At 41.3% G+C, this 15,565-nt stretch overlaps 1 protein-coding gene across 1 annotated transcript; it reads left to right on the plus strand.

The window, feature by feature from the left end:
* Positions 1 to 1,530: 1,530 nt before the first annotated feature.
* On the plus strand, positions 1,531 to 13,468 carry LOC306973502 (chitin synthase chs-2-like; the record flags this gene model as incomplete). Its single annotated transcript, XM_079570426.1, has 22 exons — positions 1,531 to 1,559; positions 2,387 to 2,522; positions 2,635 to 2,823; positions 2,906 to 3,782; positions 3,867 to 4,050; positions 4,138 to 4,233; positions 4,309 to 4,470; positions 4,566 to 4,740; positions 4,909 to 5,010; positions 5,083 to 5,224; positions 5,606 to 5,806; positions 6,320 to 6,435; positions 6,518 to 6,686; positions 8,309 to 8,488; positions 8,896 to 9,168; positions 9,337 to 9,490; positions 10,155 to 10,186; positions 10,265 to 10,329; positions 10,543 to 10,653; positions 11,784 to 11,995; positions 12,947 to 13,040; positions 13,286 to 13,468. 22 exons carry the CDS (start codon positions 1,531 to 1,533, stop codon positions 13,466 to 13,468), a joined length of 3,882 nt encoding a protein of 1,293 aa, XP_079426552.1.
* Between the last annotated feature and the right edge of the window lie 2,097 nt (positions 13,469 to 15,565).

Raw genomic sequence — 15,565 nt, forward strand, 5'->3', positions numbered from 1 at the left:
GAGGACCCCCTCCACTGTTTCACAGTGAAGTTTCATAAAGAAATGTCTGCAAACTTGAGAGAGAAAAAAAAAAAAAAGATCTTCATCATATTTATCACCAGGAAATACAACATATAACAATGAATCTGTAAATCTCACAAAACAAAACAAAAAAACTTTAACTTCCTACAGGCCATGCATGATTCAATACATTTCAGCAAAGGATTCTAGGTTACTTCCCTTTTGTTCATATTCATGTAGAATTTATAAATCTTTTTTTTTTTATTACGTTCACAAGCTCATTTAACCAAAGCTCGGTGCAGATGAGGTTTTCCACTCTTTGAGAAGTCTTTTGGCCAAAACAGCCCCATTTCTGAAGATTTCATAACAGAGACTGCACGGTAGTGCCCCGGTAAGGTCGACTCCAGGGTGCTGGAGAGGAGGACCCGGCCGAGTTGAAACTTGGATTCAGGAACAATACAACAGAATACAGTTTTCGTCCTGGTCGCGGCACCTTGACCAGCTCTACCCTTCATTGGGTGCTCGAGGGTTTGTGGGAGTTTGCCAAATCAGTCTGATGTGTTTTGTGGATCTGGAGATCTGGTGTCCCTCGTGGTGCCCTGTGTGGGGTTAGCTGGGAGCATGGGGTCCAGGGCACTCTGCTGAGGTCTGTCCGCTCCCTGTATAATCACAGCAGGAGCTCAGTAAATTTGCTTTGAAGTAATTATTGTAATTACAGGGTGTGGTTGTGTGGAATCTCATCGCTCATGTTTTCCAAGGTCAATTACAGAAGAAATATTAATATTTAAAAATGAGGGTGTCCTCAACGCTGTAACTAATTTTGATGATGACGGAAATATATGCCTGTATGTTTTTGACATGACGTAATTCATTTTTGTGGGTACTTACTGAATTCCACTAAGTCTGCATTATTCCTTTTTATTATCATTTTTATAATGTCCGTCTCTGTCTCTGCATCAGCACTATGTGCCCAGAACAAATTCCCCCATGAGGGACAATAACGTCTTAGGTTGATTTAAATGTATAAAAACATCTCTCAAAATTATTGCCCGGTGTTTTTTAAATATATGTTATTATTATTATTTGTTTATTTGATATGGACATAACAACTGCATTGGACAAACCAGATATATAGAGCAACACAAAACAGTACACAAAACACAATCAAGAACATTTTTAAAAAGGTAAACAATACACATAATTAGTATACATATATACATATATATTTTTTGTCCAACACTTTTTAAAACTTCCCTCTTTTCTTATTTTCAATTTAATCTATTTTCTTGAACTGTCTTCTCGAGAAACATTTCGGACATCCTTTTCTTCAACCTGAATAAAATGTGACAGTTGTCTGAAACCTTATGGGTTTTCTCCCAAAGAGATACTGTGATACAGCTCTTGTCAGTGCAGTACAAACAGGTGGAGCTTCACAAACTCAAAGAGGTGTGGCCTAAAACAAGAGGATTGACAAAACCTGTGCATCGCAAATGCGTCCATTTGACACCATCAACAAGACTGGAGCGAGACATGGAGGACGAAGACCAAGATTTCCCCAAGTAAGAATTTCCTTGAAACGCATTGTTACACCAAATATATAGTATATGGATTTTATATAAAGACTTTAATATATTTCATTATTATCTTTATTAATTTATATATTTTTTATTCACTTGATTTGAATTAATTTAATCAGTTCCCTCTGGTCCTCCAAAATGGGAACCCTTTCACACTTTTAATTACAAACCTTTTAACCCTTTACTGAAGTAGGTCATTTTGATTCACTCGCCTGTAAAATGACGTCTCCAAATTAAAACCATTGCTGTTTAAGTCCCTTATGGAATTTACATAATACTCTTGCATGTGAGTCTCTAGTTGTAGCCACAACAATCAGTATGACTATCAGTGCCACTATTGGCAAGTTATCAACTACAGTACTGAATAAAATAATGATTGTCTTTATTCTCACCTAAATGTTTTGATGAAAATAAAGGTCCACAGCTGCAATAGATAGATGGGAACCAAAACACACTCTGAGCCTATAAAAACATCTGTAAAAATTAACATTGTACATACATTTTTACATGGATATGTCCATGCATTTTATAGGGGGACCTTTGTCTTACCCAAATCTATCCTTTTGACTAGTAACATGTTGGGCAATGTGACTGTGGTGCGTATAGGAATGTATTTAATGATTCAGCTTCTTTAAAGGGTTTATAAACCTGGATGAACTGTCTTTCAATTAATATCAGATTAGTTAAACCCATGCTCAACCCTAAAATATTATTCTAAAATTCTTTGATGTAAATTATTCAGATATTTCAAATGCTGTTATAAACCACTTATTCAGACATTTTGCCAAACCTGTTTTTGTGTGAAACAGAAGGCCATGGGACACGGCCCGAGAAATGCCCATCATCGAAGATGAAATCACTCCGTGGAAAATGATAAAACTGCTGCGGTTCATCACACTCTGCGCAGTCGGGCTGATCGTGTTTGGACTAGCTCTATGCAGCAAGGTTTGTCTTATTTTTATTGTTTTTTTTGGAGATTTAATTTAATGAAAAACTGCAATTCCCAATTATTATTCATTATAAATAATACCCCCTTTCTTTTCCATTCCCATGTCAGACGGCCTTCCTGCTCCTCATCACGATGTCCAGTGAAGACACAAAGGTGATCCCTGAGCAGCAGAAGCCTGTGTCTCTGCTGTGCATCGCCTGTGCCCTCGTCGCCCCCAGTGTTCTCCTCTTCCTCAAGAGCTTGTGGAAGTCCTGCCTCAAAACCTCTAAGTTCCCAAGATTAGCCACCACTGCCTTGGTTAGCTTGATATTTTTTCTCTTGAATGATATTTTCAGTCTTTTTACAAGAGTTATGGTCATTGATAAATGTGTTTTTACAGGTCCTGTTCTTTGAGTTCATCGCCTCTGGGGGAGCTGCGATCCTCACCATCGTAGCCATGCCGCACCTGGACATTGTGACCAATGTGACCATCCTGAACGGAGCGGCCTTTCTCTCTGCGCTGCTGCAGGTGGTAGCTCATTGCACGGGCAAAGAGAGGAGCCGCTTCCTGGCCCCTGCCATCACTGCCATCCTTCTCATCCTGGTGGGCTACGGCCTCTTCGTGCATCTGTACATCCTGAAGGACCTCAGCGATATAAAGATGGCCATATGGGTGGGGCTGGCAGTGGGCGCCTCGCTGCTGGTGTCATTTAACTGGTGGGAAAACTACTTTGGACTGCTCAGTGAACACAGCCGCTCTATTCGTGTCAAAGCTTTGTATTATGACATGAAGAAGTGCCAGAACATGCTCAACACATTCTCCAGCCTGCTGCGGATGGCTGTGACCTTCTCAGTGGTAGGAGCTTATGTCCCTCTGTCCAAGATGGACTGGGACATCGTGAGGTCCATTCCAGAGCAACAGACCCGCATCATAGCCATCACAGTGGGTGTGCAGCTGGTCTCCTCTGCTCTGTGCCACTGGTTCTCCTTGGCTGCCTGTAAAATGCATGCTATGCGGCGCTGCTTCCTCCTGCCTCTGTACCTGGCGTCTCTGGCCGTCATGGCGCTGCTGGTGATTCCAGTGATCGTCTACTATCAGGACTACAGGCTCAGCCTCAACGGCACCAGCACCAACTTCACACATTACTGCAATGCAATGGTGGAGGTGCGAGACGCCAACTTTACCAACGGCGTCTTCCCAGAGCTGGTCTATGATGTCACCCAAACACTCTGCTTCCTGGACATGTCCAAGATCACCGACATCGGCTTTCTCACTGGTACAAACCAGGCTCTTCATGAGGCTGTTTGAGCGTACATTACATTACAGTGAAACATTCAGTGAACATGTCATTCTTCCTCAGGCTACGCCGTCTCCTGGTGGCTGGGCCTGGTGCTGTGCACCATCCACCTGTCGCACCTGAGTCTGCACCGCATACAGAGGACTCAGGACCTGTTTGTCAGAGGGATGTACGAGGGAGGATTCATCGAGCAATCTCTACTGCTTAACACACGCTTCGACATCAAGACCAAAGAAAAGCTCAAGAGGTTGGTGTTGCATTATTAGGAGGTCATTATGAAAATGTGATAATTGTCTGTCAAGGTGAAGTTAATGTTTGCATTCTTTCTTATTAGCTTTAGACCGATTGATAAAGCTATGATCTACCTTTGTGCGACTATGTGGCATGAAACCTATGAGGAGATGATGAACATACTTATCTCTATCTTCAGGTGTGTGCTCAGTATTAAAAACTTTCATTGTACTTTTGTTAGTTTGTTTCTCACAAACTTTGCTGTGTTGTTCAGGCTGGATAGATACAGACCCAGGGGCAACGTGGAGTTCACAGACTTCGTTTTTGAGACGCATATCTACTTTGATGACGCCTTTTTGGACGTTAAAGGAAGTCGGGGGCGTCACCTGAATGAATATGCCAAGAATCTTGTTGAAATCATTGCTGAAGTTTATGGGTAAGTGAGCAAAGTTTCTGCTACGCCTGTATTTGACAACCTATTTTATCTTCATGAAATCTTGCTCATGTTTGTAATTGCGTTTTTATTTGCAGCATATTCGCAAACCTCGATGAGGACATATTCATTAAGCGACAGCAGCTTCCGAAGCAGAAGATCATTCGGACGCCGTACGGGGGTCGGATCGTGGTCACGATGCCACACGGGAACAACATTGTAGTCCACTTCAAGGACAAAGACAGAATTCGACACAAAAAGAGGTGGTCACAGGTAAAACCATTCAAACAACATTTAAACAAAACATAGCCACACATAACCTGAACTGTTCCGCAGAGTGGCTTTAAATTTGTTGTAAAACATAACCACATCTTTGTTCGTAACATGTCAGACTACACTCTAGCTGCTGTGTTTTAGCTGTTATTTCTGCATAATCTACAGGTGATGTATCTTTACTACCTTCTGGGATACAAACTCATGACGAAATACTATGTCCGTTGGAAGAAGGGAGAGGATGAGGAGTCTCTGATGCAAGAAATGGAGGTAAACAATATTACGACTGATGGACTGTGGGGTTTCAGTGTTATCATGAGGCTGACTGTTTGAATACTGTAGAAAGAGAAGCACAACACCTACCTCCTGGCTTTGGATGGAGACACAGACTTCCAGCCCTGCGCGGTGGTGCTCCTCGTCGACCGGCTGAAAATGTACCCTCGCGTCGGGGCAGCGTGTGGCAGGATTCACCCTACCGGATCAGGTATGCTCCCGCTAGCTTTAGCATGCTGTTGCTAGCCGTGGTTATCAAAAATACATTGGCTGAGGTTAAAACTAACTCAGCGATTGAATTCTTCGGTTTCTTAGCTTCAAAACAGAAGCAGCATGCCCACATTCACTTAGATCTATTTTGTGAAAGTTGTGTGTTTATGGCGGTGAGAGCCAATAATTGAAATCAAAAGATAATTCTGCAGTAAAAGTAAATTTTTGTCATGGTCGTCGAGAACAACGCTCAGGCCATAGCTGGAGTGAAATATGTTGAAATCTTGCATTCTGGGCAAAAGTAAATCACTTTAAAATCAACAGTTTCAGAAAATAATATGCCTGTAGTGTCAAACAGACTTGTCACTTGTTTCTCCCTCAGGCCCGGTGGTGTGGTTCCAGAAGTTCGAGTATGCGATCAGTCACTGGCTGCAGAAGACAGCGGAGCACATGATTGGCTGTGTCCTGTGCAGTCCGGGCTGCTTCAGTCTGTTCAGGGCCGAGGCCCTCATGGACGACAACGTCATGAAGAAATACTCCAATAAGTCCGTACAGGCCAGCCAGTACATCCAGTACGACCAGGGTGAGACCCATGTTTTGGTCATATCTTTCACACAGCTCTGATTAACAGAAATCTGCCTGTTGTCCTGATCAGGCAGAGGTGACTTAAACTTGGGAAACTAATTTGACGTTTTCAGACATGACTTGATAAAGTAGACTTGGATTTTGACATTAGACTTGGAAACAAAAATGACTCGAGAATTTGACTTGAGCCCTGAGGCTTGAGATGACTTAATGATACTCCTCAAATAAGTTTTATTGTTCAACTGCAACAAGCACATATTTAACATTGAGCTGCTTGCGGGGTGGAGCTGGGGCCACTGTCTGATTAAAGCGTGTTTTTAGCCCTCATATACAGGATATCTCCAATCTACACTTCAAAGCATACTTAGATCTTGGACTTATGTGAACCTGTGAACTTGCAGAATACAAAAGGAATGATATTTTTTCAGCCTCTGCAAATCTGCATCTCTAACATGTTCATTAATGAATGTTCGCTTTCCCTTCAATTGAATTGCTTTTTTGTTTTGTGCAGGGGAGGACCGCTGGCTGTGCACTCTGCTGCTGAAACAGGGCTGGAGAGTGGAGTACAACGCGGCTTCAGATGCCTACACCAACGCTCCTGAGGAATTTAAAGAGCTCTACAACCAGGTTAGAAAGACGTGTCCACAAACACAGTCTAGTCTCCAGCATCAGGTCTGATGCCAACTCTCCTCTGCTCTTGTGTCTGCAGCGGCGGAGGTGGGGTCCCTCTACCATGGCCAACGTTGTGGATCTTCTCGGTTCCACCAACATGATTTCTAAGAGGAACTCGTCCATGTCCAAACCCTTTATGTTTTATCAACTCTTCGCCATGTTATCTGCTATTCTTGCCCCTGCCACGATCTGCCTCATGATAGCAGGTAAGGCTAGTTTTTGTGGCTTTAAAAAGTTTATTGAAAAGGATGACCAAGTATTCCTAAGTATTTCCATAGGACAGCCCTAAAGACATTGTCCAACCTGATATCTTTAGACAAGTCTATCCGTACAAAAATGTAAAGTTTCCAGGATGAATTTTGTGGTCATCTTTTTTTCCTCTCTCTCTCTCAGATAATTGCCATATTTCCAGACAATATTATGATGCTAAGTTGCACCTACAGTATATCTTTTAGAAATGTTTCACCACTTTAATTAGGGCCTGAACGACTACTGATTTTTAGAAGTCGACTTTATAGTCAAGAAAGTCGATGTAGAGTCGACTAGTCGTGTGATGACGTCATCATATTAACAACGGAGGAATAATATACACAATATATTCACGTCCAAATCCGTCATGTAATAATGTAGGCTCACATGTAAGCAGGTTTTACAGGTATGATCTGAGTTAATATACAATAGTGGCTTATTACCATTTCCTAGGTTTTAACTTTATTTTTAGGCAATGCTCAGTGTTTACCTTCGCCTCCAGAAACAAACAGATCCGCGTCCTCTCCCCTCTCTCCTGCTCCGTTTGTCTCGCTCTCCTCCTGGCCTCATCTGTACTCCTTTGTACTGTAGGATCATCTTCCTTGTAAATTCAAGGTCTGAAGTAAAAAGCTTTTGGTCCCAGAGTGTTTGCTCGTAGTTGATTCCACGTGAATAAGTCCTCGGGCCGTGGTGCGCACTGACGGTGGAGAGCAATGGCCGCCGGCTGCCCTGCTTTTTGACCACAAACGTGGGGGCCGCCATTGCTCCGCCATTGCTCCGCCATTGCTCCGCCATTGCTCCGCCATTGCTGTAGTACCTCCATATCGCCGCTAGGCCCCCATTGAAAAGCATTGGACTTTAGACATGTTAAAAACTACTTTAAAGCCTGGTTTCAATTGTTTCAACACTAGACTAGGCTAGATATTCCTCCTGAGATAACGCTGGGTTTATCACAATATATGAAACCAGGCTGGTTTTCGTAATATGAATTTTTGAAATCTCGTACTTAATGAGGGTCGGACTGTTAGCATTGGAGCAGCGCGAGCTACACGTCACGCAAGGGCCGAGTCTACGGTGAAGATCCCGCCTGTATGTCCTTTTTAGGAACATGCTTCGTCAGAGCTGGGGAGGAGGAGTCTGTAAATCCGCCATGAATTCCCCCACGGCCGTGGTCATTCTGGTAAACGGGGAGGAGTGAGCATAAGACGTCCATTTTTTTTACAGTCTATGGTGGAGAGTCTCGATTTCGGCGGCGCGCAGGGGATTACGCGGGTGAAACTGTAGACACTAAAAAGTGAACGCTAACCGGTCAAAACAAGTAGCCGCTGGTCTGCTATGGTGTAACGCTGTTTATTGTCCCACCGAAACACGGAAAAGGGGTTCCGCCTTGACATTAATGTTGAAATTAGGCAGAGAGAGGGAGTGAGGGAGGGAGAAAGAGATAACACACGACTAGTCGACTGTAAAAATGAGGGCGACTCTTACGCAGAAGTCGATTAGTCGACTAGTTTGTTTATGGCCTATTTGTAATCTGGTCACCCTCTGAACGCTACAATTTGCGATTTTGTTTTCTCTTCAGGAAGTCTTTCTTTCATGTTCAACATTCACTCTAGTTGGGCGCTGATCCTGGCTGTGATCCCCCCTGCCATCTACCTGGGCCTCTGCTTCAAACTAAAAACAGACCATCAAATCACCATCGCAGCCTTTATGAGTGTGATCTATGCTTTCCTCATGTTGGTGGTCTCCATGGCTATAATCGGTAAGTCACAGCAAAATAAGCTACTACAGTAATACGATACGATTATATATATAATATATATTAGGGCTGTCAAAATTAATCACATTAATTGAAAACATATCGCATTATATGTTTTGACCAAACACACACCTGAGCACACACATGACCTGAAAGACAAAGCACTTGTATTAACTACATATTGTAAGCCAGGAGTCTCCAATCTTTTCACACTATGAAGTGCTTTTATGAACCAAAAGCAACAAAGAGCTACTCATGCATCAAAAAGGCTTGTCTAATTATCCTATTTCAACAAAAAAATTAATTAGTTTAGTTAAGTTTTGTTAAGTGGGCGGGGCGAAATAAGGTGAATAGGGAATATTTTTTAATGCAGCTAAAATACAGTATGTGTCGTTTTCCCTTGATTTTAGGTGCAATGGTGATCGACCAAACCATCTTGACCCCCGGCAGCATATTTGTCATCGGGATGGCTGTCATTTACTTCGTCACTGCGCTGTTGCACCCTCAGGAGTTCCACCTGATCTTCTATGGCTTGCTGTACATCATCTGCATCCCCAGCTCGTACCTGCTGCTCACCATCTACTCCATGGTGAATCTGAACAACGTGTCGTGGGGCACGAGGGAAAATAAACCTGCCCCGGGAGCGGCTGCACCTGCCGCCCCCAAGACCACCAAAGAGAAAGGTATAACAATGAACAAATATTATTCAAAATGAAGAGTTAAAATGTCTTCTTAACAAGGGCTTCACCTTTTACTTATGTACAACAACAATCTCATTTCAAGTACATTTTGAGTGCCAGTCAGAAAAATCAAGACCCATGTTGTGCCAATCAAATTGATTGTGTTTCCAGCTAAGAGTGCCTTTCAGCGCTGGTTCTCGTGGGCCAAATGCTGTAAAAAGTCCGGTCAGAGTCAGGAGAAGGCGCTGGTCCCACAGGAGCCCGAGCCTCAGGTGACCGAGCCTGGACCCCAGAACACCATCGTCGACGACGGTGATGACGGCAGGTGAGCACCGACACAGAACAAAAAGAACATATTGAGTTTCTGCCATTTGTTTTTATTATTCAAAGAGTAATTGACAGTCTGTGATCACATGCGCTCGCACTTAACAAACGACGATCAGAAAGAGCTTCTTTAGGTTGATTTAACTAGAGCCAGTGTGAAAACCACCTGAGTTAACAATATACTAAAGGAGGACCAAACAAACTTGTGCCATTATTTATTATTATTATTATTATTATTATTATTATTATTATTATTATTATTATTATTATTATTATTATTATTATTATTATTATATTTTATCTTATTATTTTTTTTATTATTTTTTTATTTCACATATAAATTTAGTTAAGTAGACATAAACTCCTCTTTTTCTTCACTCTCGTCTTTAACATGAAAGAAAAAAATAAGCAGACACACTTTCTATAATCCCTCCCTTTGCTGATCACAGCAACCAATCAGAATCCCCGGTGCCATAACTTTGACCAATGAGCTTGATTGATCACTTTTGAAACGTCTCTCTCTCTCTCTCTCTCTCTCTCTCTCTCTCTCTCTCTCTCTCTCTCTCTCTCTCTCTCACTCTCCTCATTTTGCAAACTTTAACATAATTTTTTTCCCCTGATCTTAGATTTCATGTTTCACCAAATTTCGTTTGATTTTCTTGCAGAGAGGAGCTGGTTTATGACTTCCCTTATCAATGTAAGTCTTTGCTTCTGTTTCGTAATGAATCTGACACACTGGCATTTAACGTTTCCTAAAACCATTTTTTCGATGCAGGCTGGGTGTCGGAGCTGCAGGGACTGTCCACAGACATGGAACTAGAAGAGGATTCACTTGACAAGGTGTGGCCACAAACCAAGAGACTGATGTTCAATTAACGCCATTGATGTTGAGTCCTTGACTGTGCTAGTGTGTAATTACGGTGGCTCAGAGGCTTTATAGCTACATACTTATCTAGCATTATTATTATTATTGTTATGATTATTAGGATTATTATTCTATGCACGACTTGAAAATGAAAACACATTTCAACAAAATGATAACTTGTCTTACAGGAAGAGGAGGACTTCTTTATTGAACTAAAGGAGAAATACCTGGAACCTCTGCGGATACCCGCGGCCAAACAGGAGGAAGCCAAAGAGTCACTGAAAGGGCTGAGAAACAAGGTAAGGATTAGATCAGTGTTAATTTCGTCATCGTTTTAGTGACAGTAATATGAGACTAAGACTAAATTAAAAGGTGTTTATGAGACTAATATGTCCATGTGTTTTCGCTGACTACAATATGACTGAAATAAAAATGAATAGAAGAGGCTAAAATCTGCCAATGACAGTTTGAAAGAGACTCAGACTCATGATTTCAATTCACACAGGTCTGTGCTTTGTCCGTGTGAAAGAACAAACATGAAGCTGAGAACATTTTGTAAATTTGATTACACCAAATATTATAAATGCAAAGTTGACTTAATTAATTTTAGATTCAGTCGACTAAATCTACATGCAATTTTAGTCAACTAAAACTAGACTGAAAGAATGATTGATGATGACTAAATGTTCACTAGAATTAAAGGACATTAAACAAAATTAACACACTGGATTAGATAGAATTGGATGAATGACACATACATTTTAACGTCTCTTTTTTGGCGCGTAATCAAATACACTTTACTTGAGCGTTCAACTATAAACTGCTTTGTTTCAAGTAGCTTTGTAACAAACCTTTCGTTTCCGACAGAAAAAGATCGCAAAACTCTATCACTTTCTGTTCCAAAGTCATGTGTGAAAGTCGGCGATGTTACAGATGGACATGGGTCTCTTAGGGTTTAAAATTGTGGAAGGAGCTTGTTTTGCTGCCTGAAGCTCGCTCAGACAAATGAGCAGAGCCGGTTTTGTCTTTATGGATTACAGTTCTGATCATTCCAGTGCTTCTACGCACGCTGGTAATTATGAACTTGGTCCGGCCTCCTCTGTACACAAACGTTGTTGTGTAACATCTATTACGTGCTGTGGGTAAGGGCGGGGTTTCCCTATCAAAATGGGCAGGCAGGTGTGGCTACAAAAACAAGAAAAGTCAGACGTAGTATGAAAATAAAAATGTTTTATTTAACAATCAATAAAATAGATCACCCAAAACACAAACTTCAGCCTGAGTGAATGTGGAATTGTTCAAACAATAATACAGCACAAAACAACCAAAGTATCCACAAACACATTAGTATAATAAGGAAAACACTACAGGAGCATGAAGTCTAAAAATCTGAAATCAATGTTGAACTACTTCTTCGATCTTCTCCCAGATAAACTTCGCCTTCTTCATGGTAAACGCCCTGTGGTTGGTGGCCACTTTCGTACTGCAGACCTTCGACGTCTCCATCTCCATCGAGCTGCCGAAAGTGAGTGTGGAGCTGGAGGACCTTGGAGTTGTGAAAATCGACCCCATCGGCTTCATGTTCATCTTCGGATTCGCCACCACGGTTTTGATCCAGTTCGTGGCAATGATTTTCCACAGGTCAGCACTTGCAATGAGTCAGAAATGCAAACATTTTGCCCACAGTACTTAAAGGGGCTAGATGCAAGTTAGCCATTTTATACTCACTACTGCCACCTCAGTTACACCACGTGTAACTGCACCTTCTATATTAAGCTTGTGCATGACGGCACTTCGGACCCGAAGTGACACCTTTTTGAGTGACAGTGCAGGATTTTAGAGGCAGTTGTGGTGAACAGGTCTAGGCTCATTTTACACATTAAGACATGAATGGAACATGTAGGGGGAGGAAACATTTTTAAACTCTGTATAGTCCCTTTAAATAAATGTAACTTTTCAGCTGCAAAAACACACACAATTGTGCCTAAATTCCCGATCTGTCAGTGGCACTTGACAGTACATCTGTACAGCGCCACCTACAGTTCATAGAGTGTGCATTATAAGGCTTTTAAAACAAAATAATCTTTTACTTTCTAGAAATCTAGTGAAGTATGTCTTTCAAATGTAGTGAAATAAAAGTAGAAAGTTCTCTCAAGTGAAGTACAGATCCTCAAAAACTCAAAAATTTACTTTGTTACCAACCACCTCAGCAATAGAGCTTTTTAACAAACGCTGGAAAAGCCCTTTGTTGGGTGAGAGGCGTGAGGTGGTGCTCAGAGGGGCACACATTAGCTGCTTAATGGCTAATATGCCTGGATGGCTAAAACATGGTGGAGGGAGATAGCGCTCATATGTACACTCCACGGTCTGGGTGGAGACCATGGAAAGGTACTGACGGTGGGGAGAAAAAATCACAGGAATGAATAGTGACAGTGCAGAAATGTAGAGGCAGTTGTGGTGAACAGGCCTAGGCTCATTTTACACATTAGGACATGGCTGGAACATGTGGGGGGAGGAAAATACAAAATTTTAACATTTTTAAACACCCTATAGTCCCTTTAAAGTAATCTCGTGATGTTAACCTCTTTTTAGATTGAACACTCTGATCCATTACGTGGCCTTCTTGAACACGGAGCCAAAGGCGGTTTCGAAAACTGACGACCAGTATCTGCCACATAAGAAGAAGGTACAATATGTTTTATATTTCCATTTCAGTGGTTTGAATTGTGTCGTCTGTTAATACACTTAATACCCTAGTATTCAAGAAGAGGGTGTGACATGTCACCAAGCACATGAAACATACAATTATCCACTTTTTGTCTTAGTCCTGCAACACGCTCTGCCCTCTGATGTTCTGGTCAACACCAACAATTATGTCGATGCACAACTTTGGTCTAACTGCATTTTCTGACGTTGACTTGCCGCTTCCAGGTCGTGTCCAAGGCGTCCAGTGTCGAGTCGGACTCTGACTCTGCGTCGATCCACTGGTCCGAGACCACCAGCTCTCGCTCACCAGCTCCGAACGACAACGCCAGCATCGAGGTCAGCGAGGACGAGGACGAGTTATGGCCGGGTGTTCCCCACAGGTGGCCGGAGAGAGAGGCGCGAGTGTGAAAGGCAGACGTGGACTTTGTAGCACTTTAACACATTCATTTAATGTTTATTTTATCAATATTGTGTGAATTATAATTTATTTTTCCGACTGTTTGATTTTTAAGCACTTTTCGGTGCCTCGGAGTCCAACTCTACAAAGGAAGTATTTGTTATTTAAATGAAGAATGTTATTTTCCGTTATTAGGTTTTCAATTAAATGCACTAGAACAAGTGAGTGAAACCGGGAAAGGGGAGAAATGGCAATATTAACATGTACAAGTATGTTTTGAAATCTGTTTGAGCTTTTGTGGAAATATGTAATTAAGATGTGTCATAAAAAACACTGGGTGTGTCTTCAATCATTCGTATGCTTTGATGAGGTCGAAAAATAAGATACATGTTCATTAAAGAAATTAGGTGACTTAAGCAAATGAACCAGGGAATCCCAACCAAGCAGAGGTGGGTGGAGTAGCCAGAATATTTGCTCAAGTAAGGTCTGGTTTCACTTGATTTAAGTTTTGATTCCTACTGTCGATCTTATGTGCAAAAACGCTTGCTTATAAAATGTGATACAGAAATAAAGTCGATTAGATTATTTTACTCAAGTACACCGCGTTCCAAATTATTATGCAAATGACATTTTTCTCAGATTTTCTAAACTGTCAACTCAAATGAGAGTCAACATAATTTTAAGGTCTTTAACTGGTAGAGGATCAATTATTTCTTTCTTATTTCTTATTTATTTTTTCCCAAAAATAAATGTAGTAAAACACTAAAAGTCATAGAGCAAAGATGATGTTTGGATGAAAACTGCCTCCCACCCCACCCTCATAGATGTTTTTCTTGTTGATGCTCCAAAGGCTCTTCTTTTTGTACCATAGAAGAAAGTGGTCAGTCAGAAACTCCACATATTTTTCAAAGGTCATTTTCACACCTTCAGGGAGCCTAAAGGGGCCGACCAGCTCTCTCCCCATGATTCTGGCCCAAAACATGACTCCGCCCCCTCCTTACTGACGTCACAGCCTTGTTGGGACATTGTGGCCATTCACCAACCATCCATTACTCCATTGATCTGACCATCCAGGGTTACACGGCCTCATCAGTGAACAAGACTGTTTGAAAATGAGTCCTCATGTATTTCTGAACCACTTCAGCCGTTTCTGTTCATGAGCTTCAATGAACAGTTTAGGGGAGGCCCGGATAGAAGGTTTATGCACAACTGCAGCCTCTGGAGGGTCCTACACCTTGATGTTCGGGAGACTCCAGAGGCACCAGCGGCTTCAAATACCTGTATGCTGCTTTGTAGCATCTGTTCTAATAATCTGATGTATTTGTCTGGCAGAAACCGTCCTTATTGTGCCTTTATCTGCACAAACCCGAGTGTGCTCTGAATCATCCACAAATCTCTTTATGATGATTACGCTTAATCTTTCATGAAATATCAAAAGTTTTCATACCTAGACCAAGGCATTCAACTATTTCACGCTTTTCATCAGCAGAGAGATCCTTTTTCTTTCCCATATTGCTTGAAAATGTTGGTCTGCTTAATAAAGTGGAAAATCTTTTTTCAGTAGTTTTTTTTATGTACTCTCGCCTGGCTTAATCAATCAGCAACCTCTCCATATTAAAATTACTATAAAAACAACATACGTCCAAATTGCTAATGTGAACCATCATTGGAATCAGGACAAAAAGTACCATCTATGTAAATTCAGAAGCACATTGTGACAAAAACATGTAAAAAGGTTCTGCAGTTCTAAAATTAATAGAAAATATAGCTTTTTTATATATCGAAAATTACACATAAACTGAAATGTCTTTCCTGAAAATATACTTCATAGCACACACTCCAAATTGAGTACAGTTGTAACCTTACTGGTACTCAGAATGTGTGCACAATTTCAGAAGTGTAGGTCCAAGTATGTTGGCTTTGTAAACTTTTAAATTTGTTGGTGCTATATCTTATTAGCATTGTACACAAATACCTCTCCAAAGTGCCAAATGTTAAAAAGCAAAAATATTTTAACAAATTTGTCAAACAAAGTCCAGCAGTAACAATTAACCTCCCAAAAATGGACTAAATTAAAGCAAAATGAAGTGGGTATTTTTTTTCCATAT

This window comes from Gobius niger (genome assembly GCF_951799975.1).
Source record: "Gobius niger genome assembly, chromosome: 14".
Classification (NCBI taxonomy): Eukaryota; Metazoa; Chordata; class Actinopteri; order Gobiiformes; family Gobiidae; genus Gobius; species Gobius niger.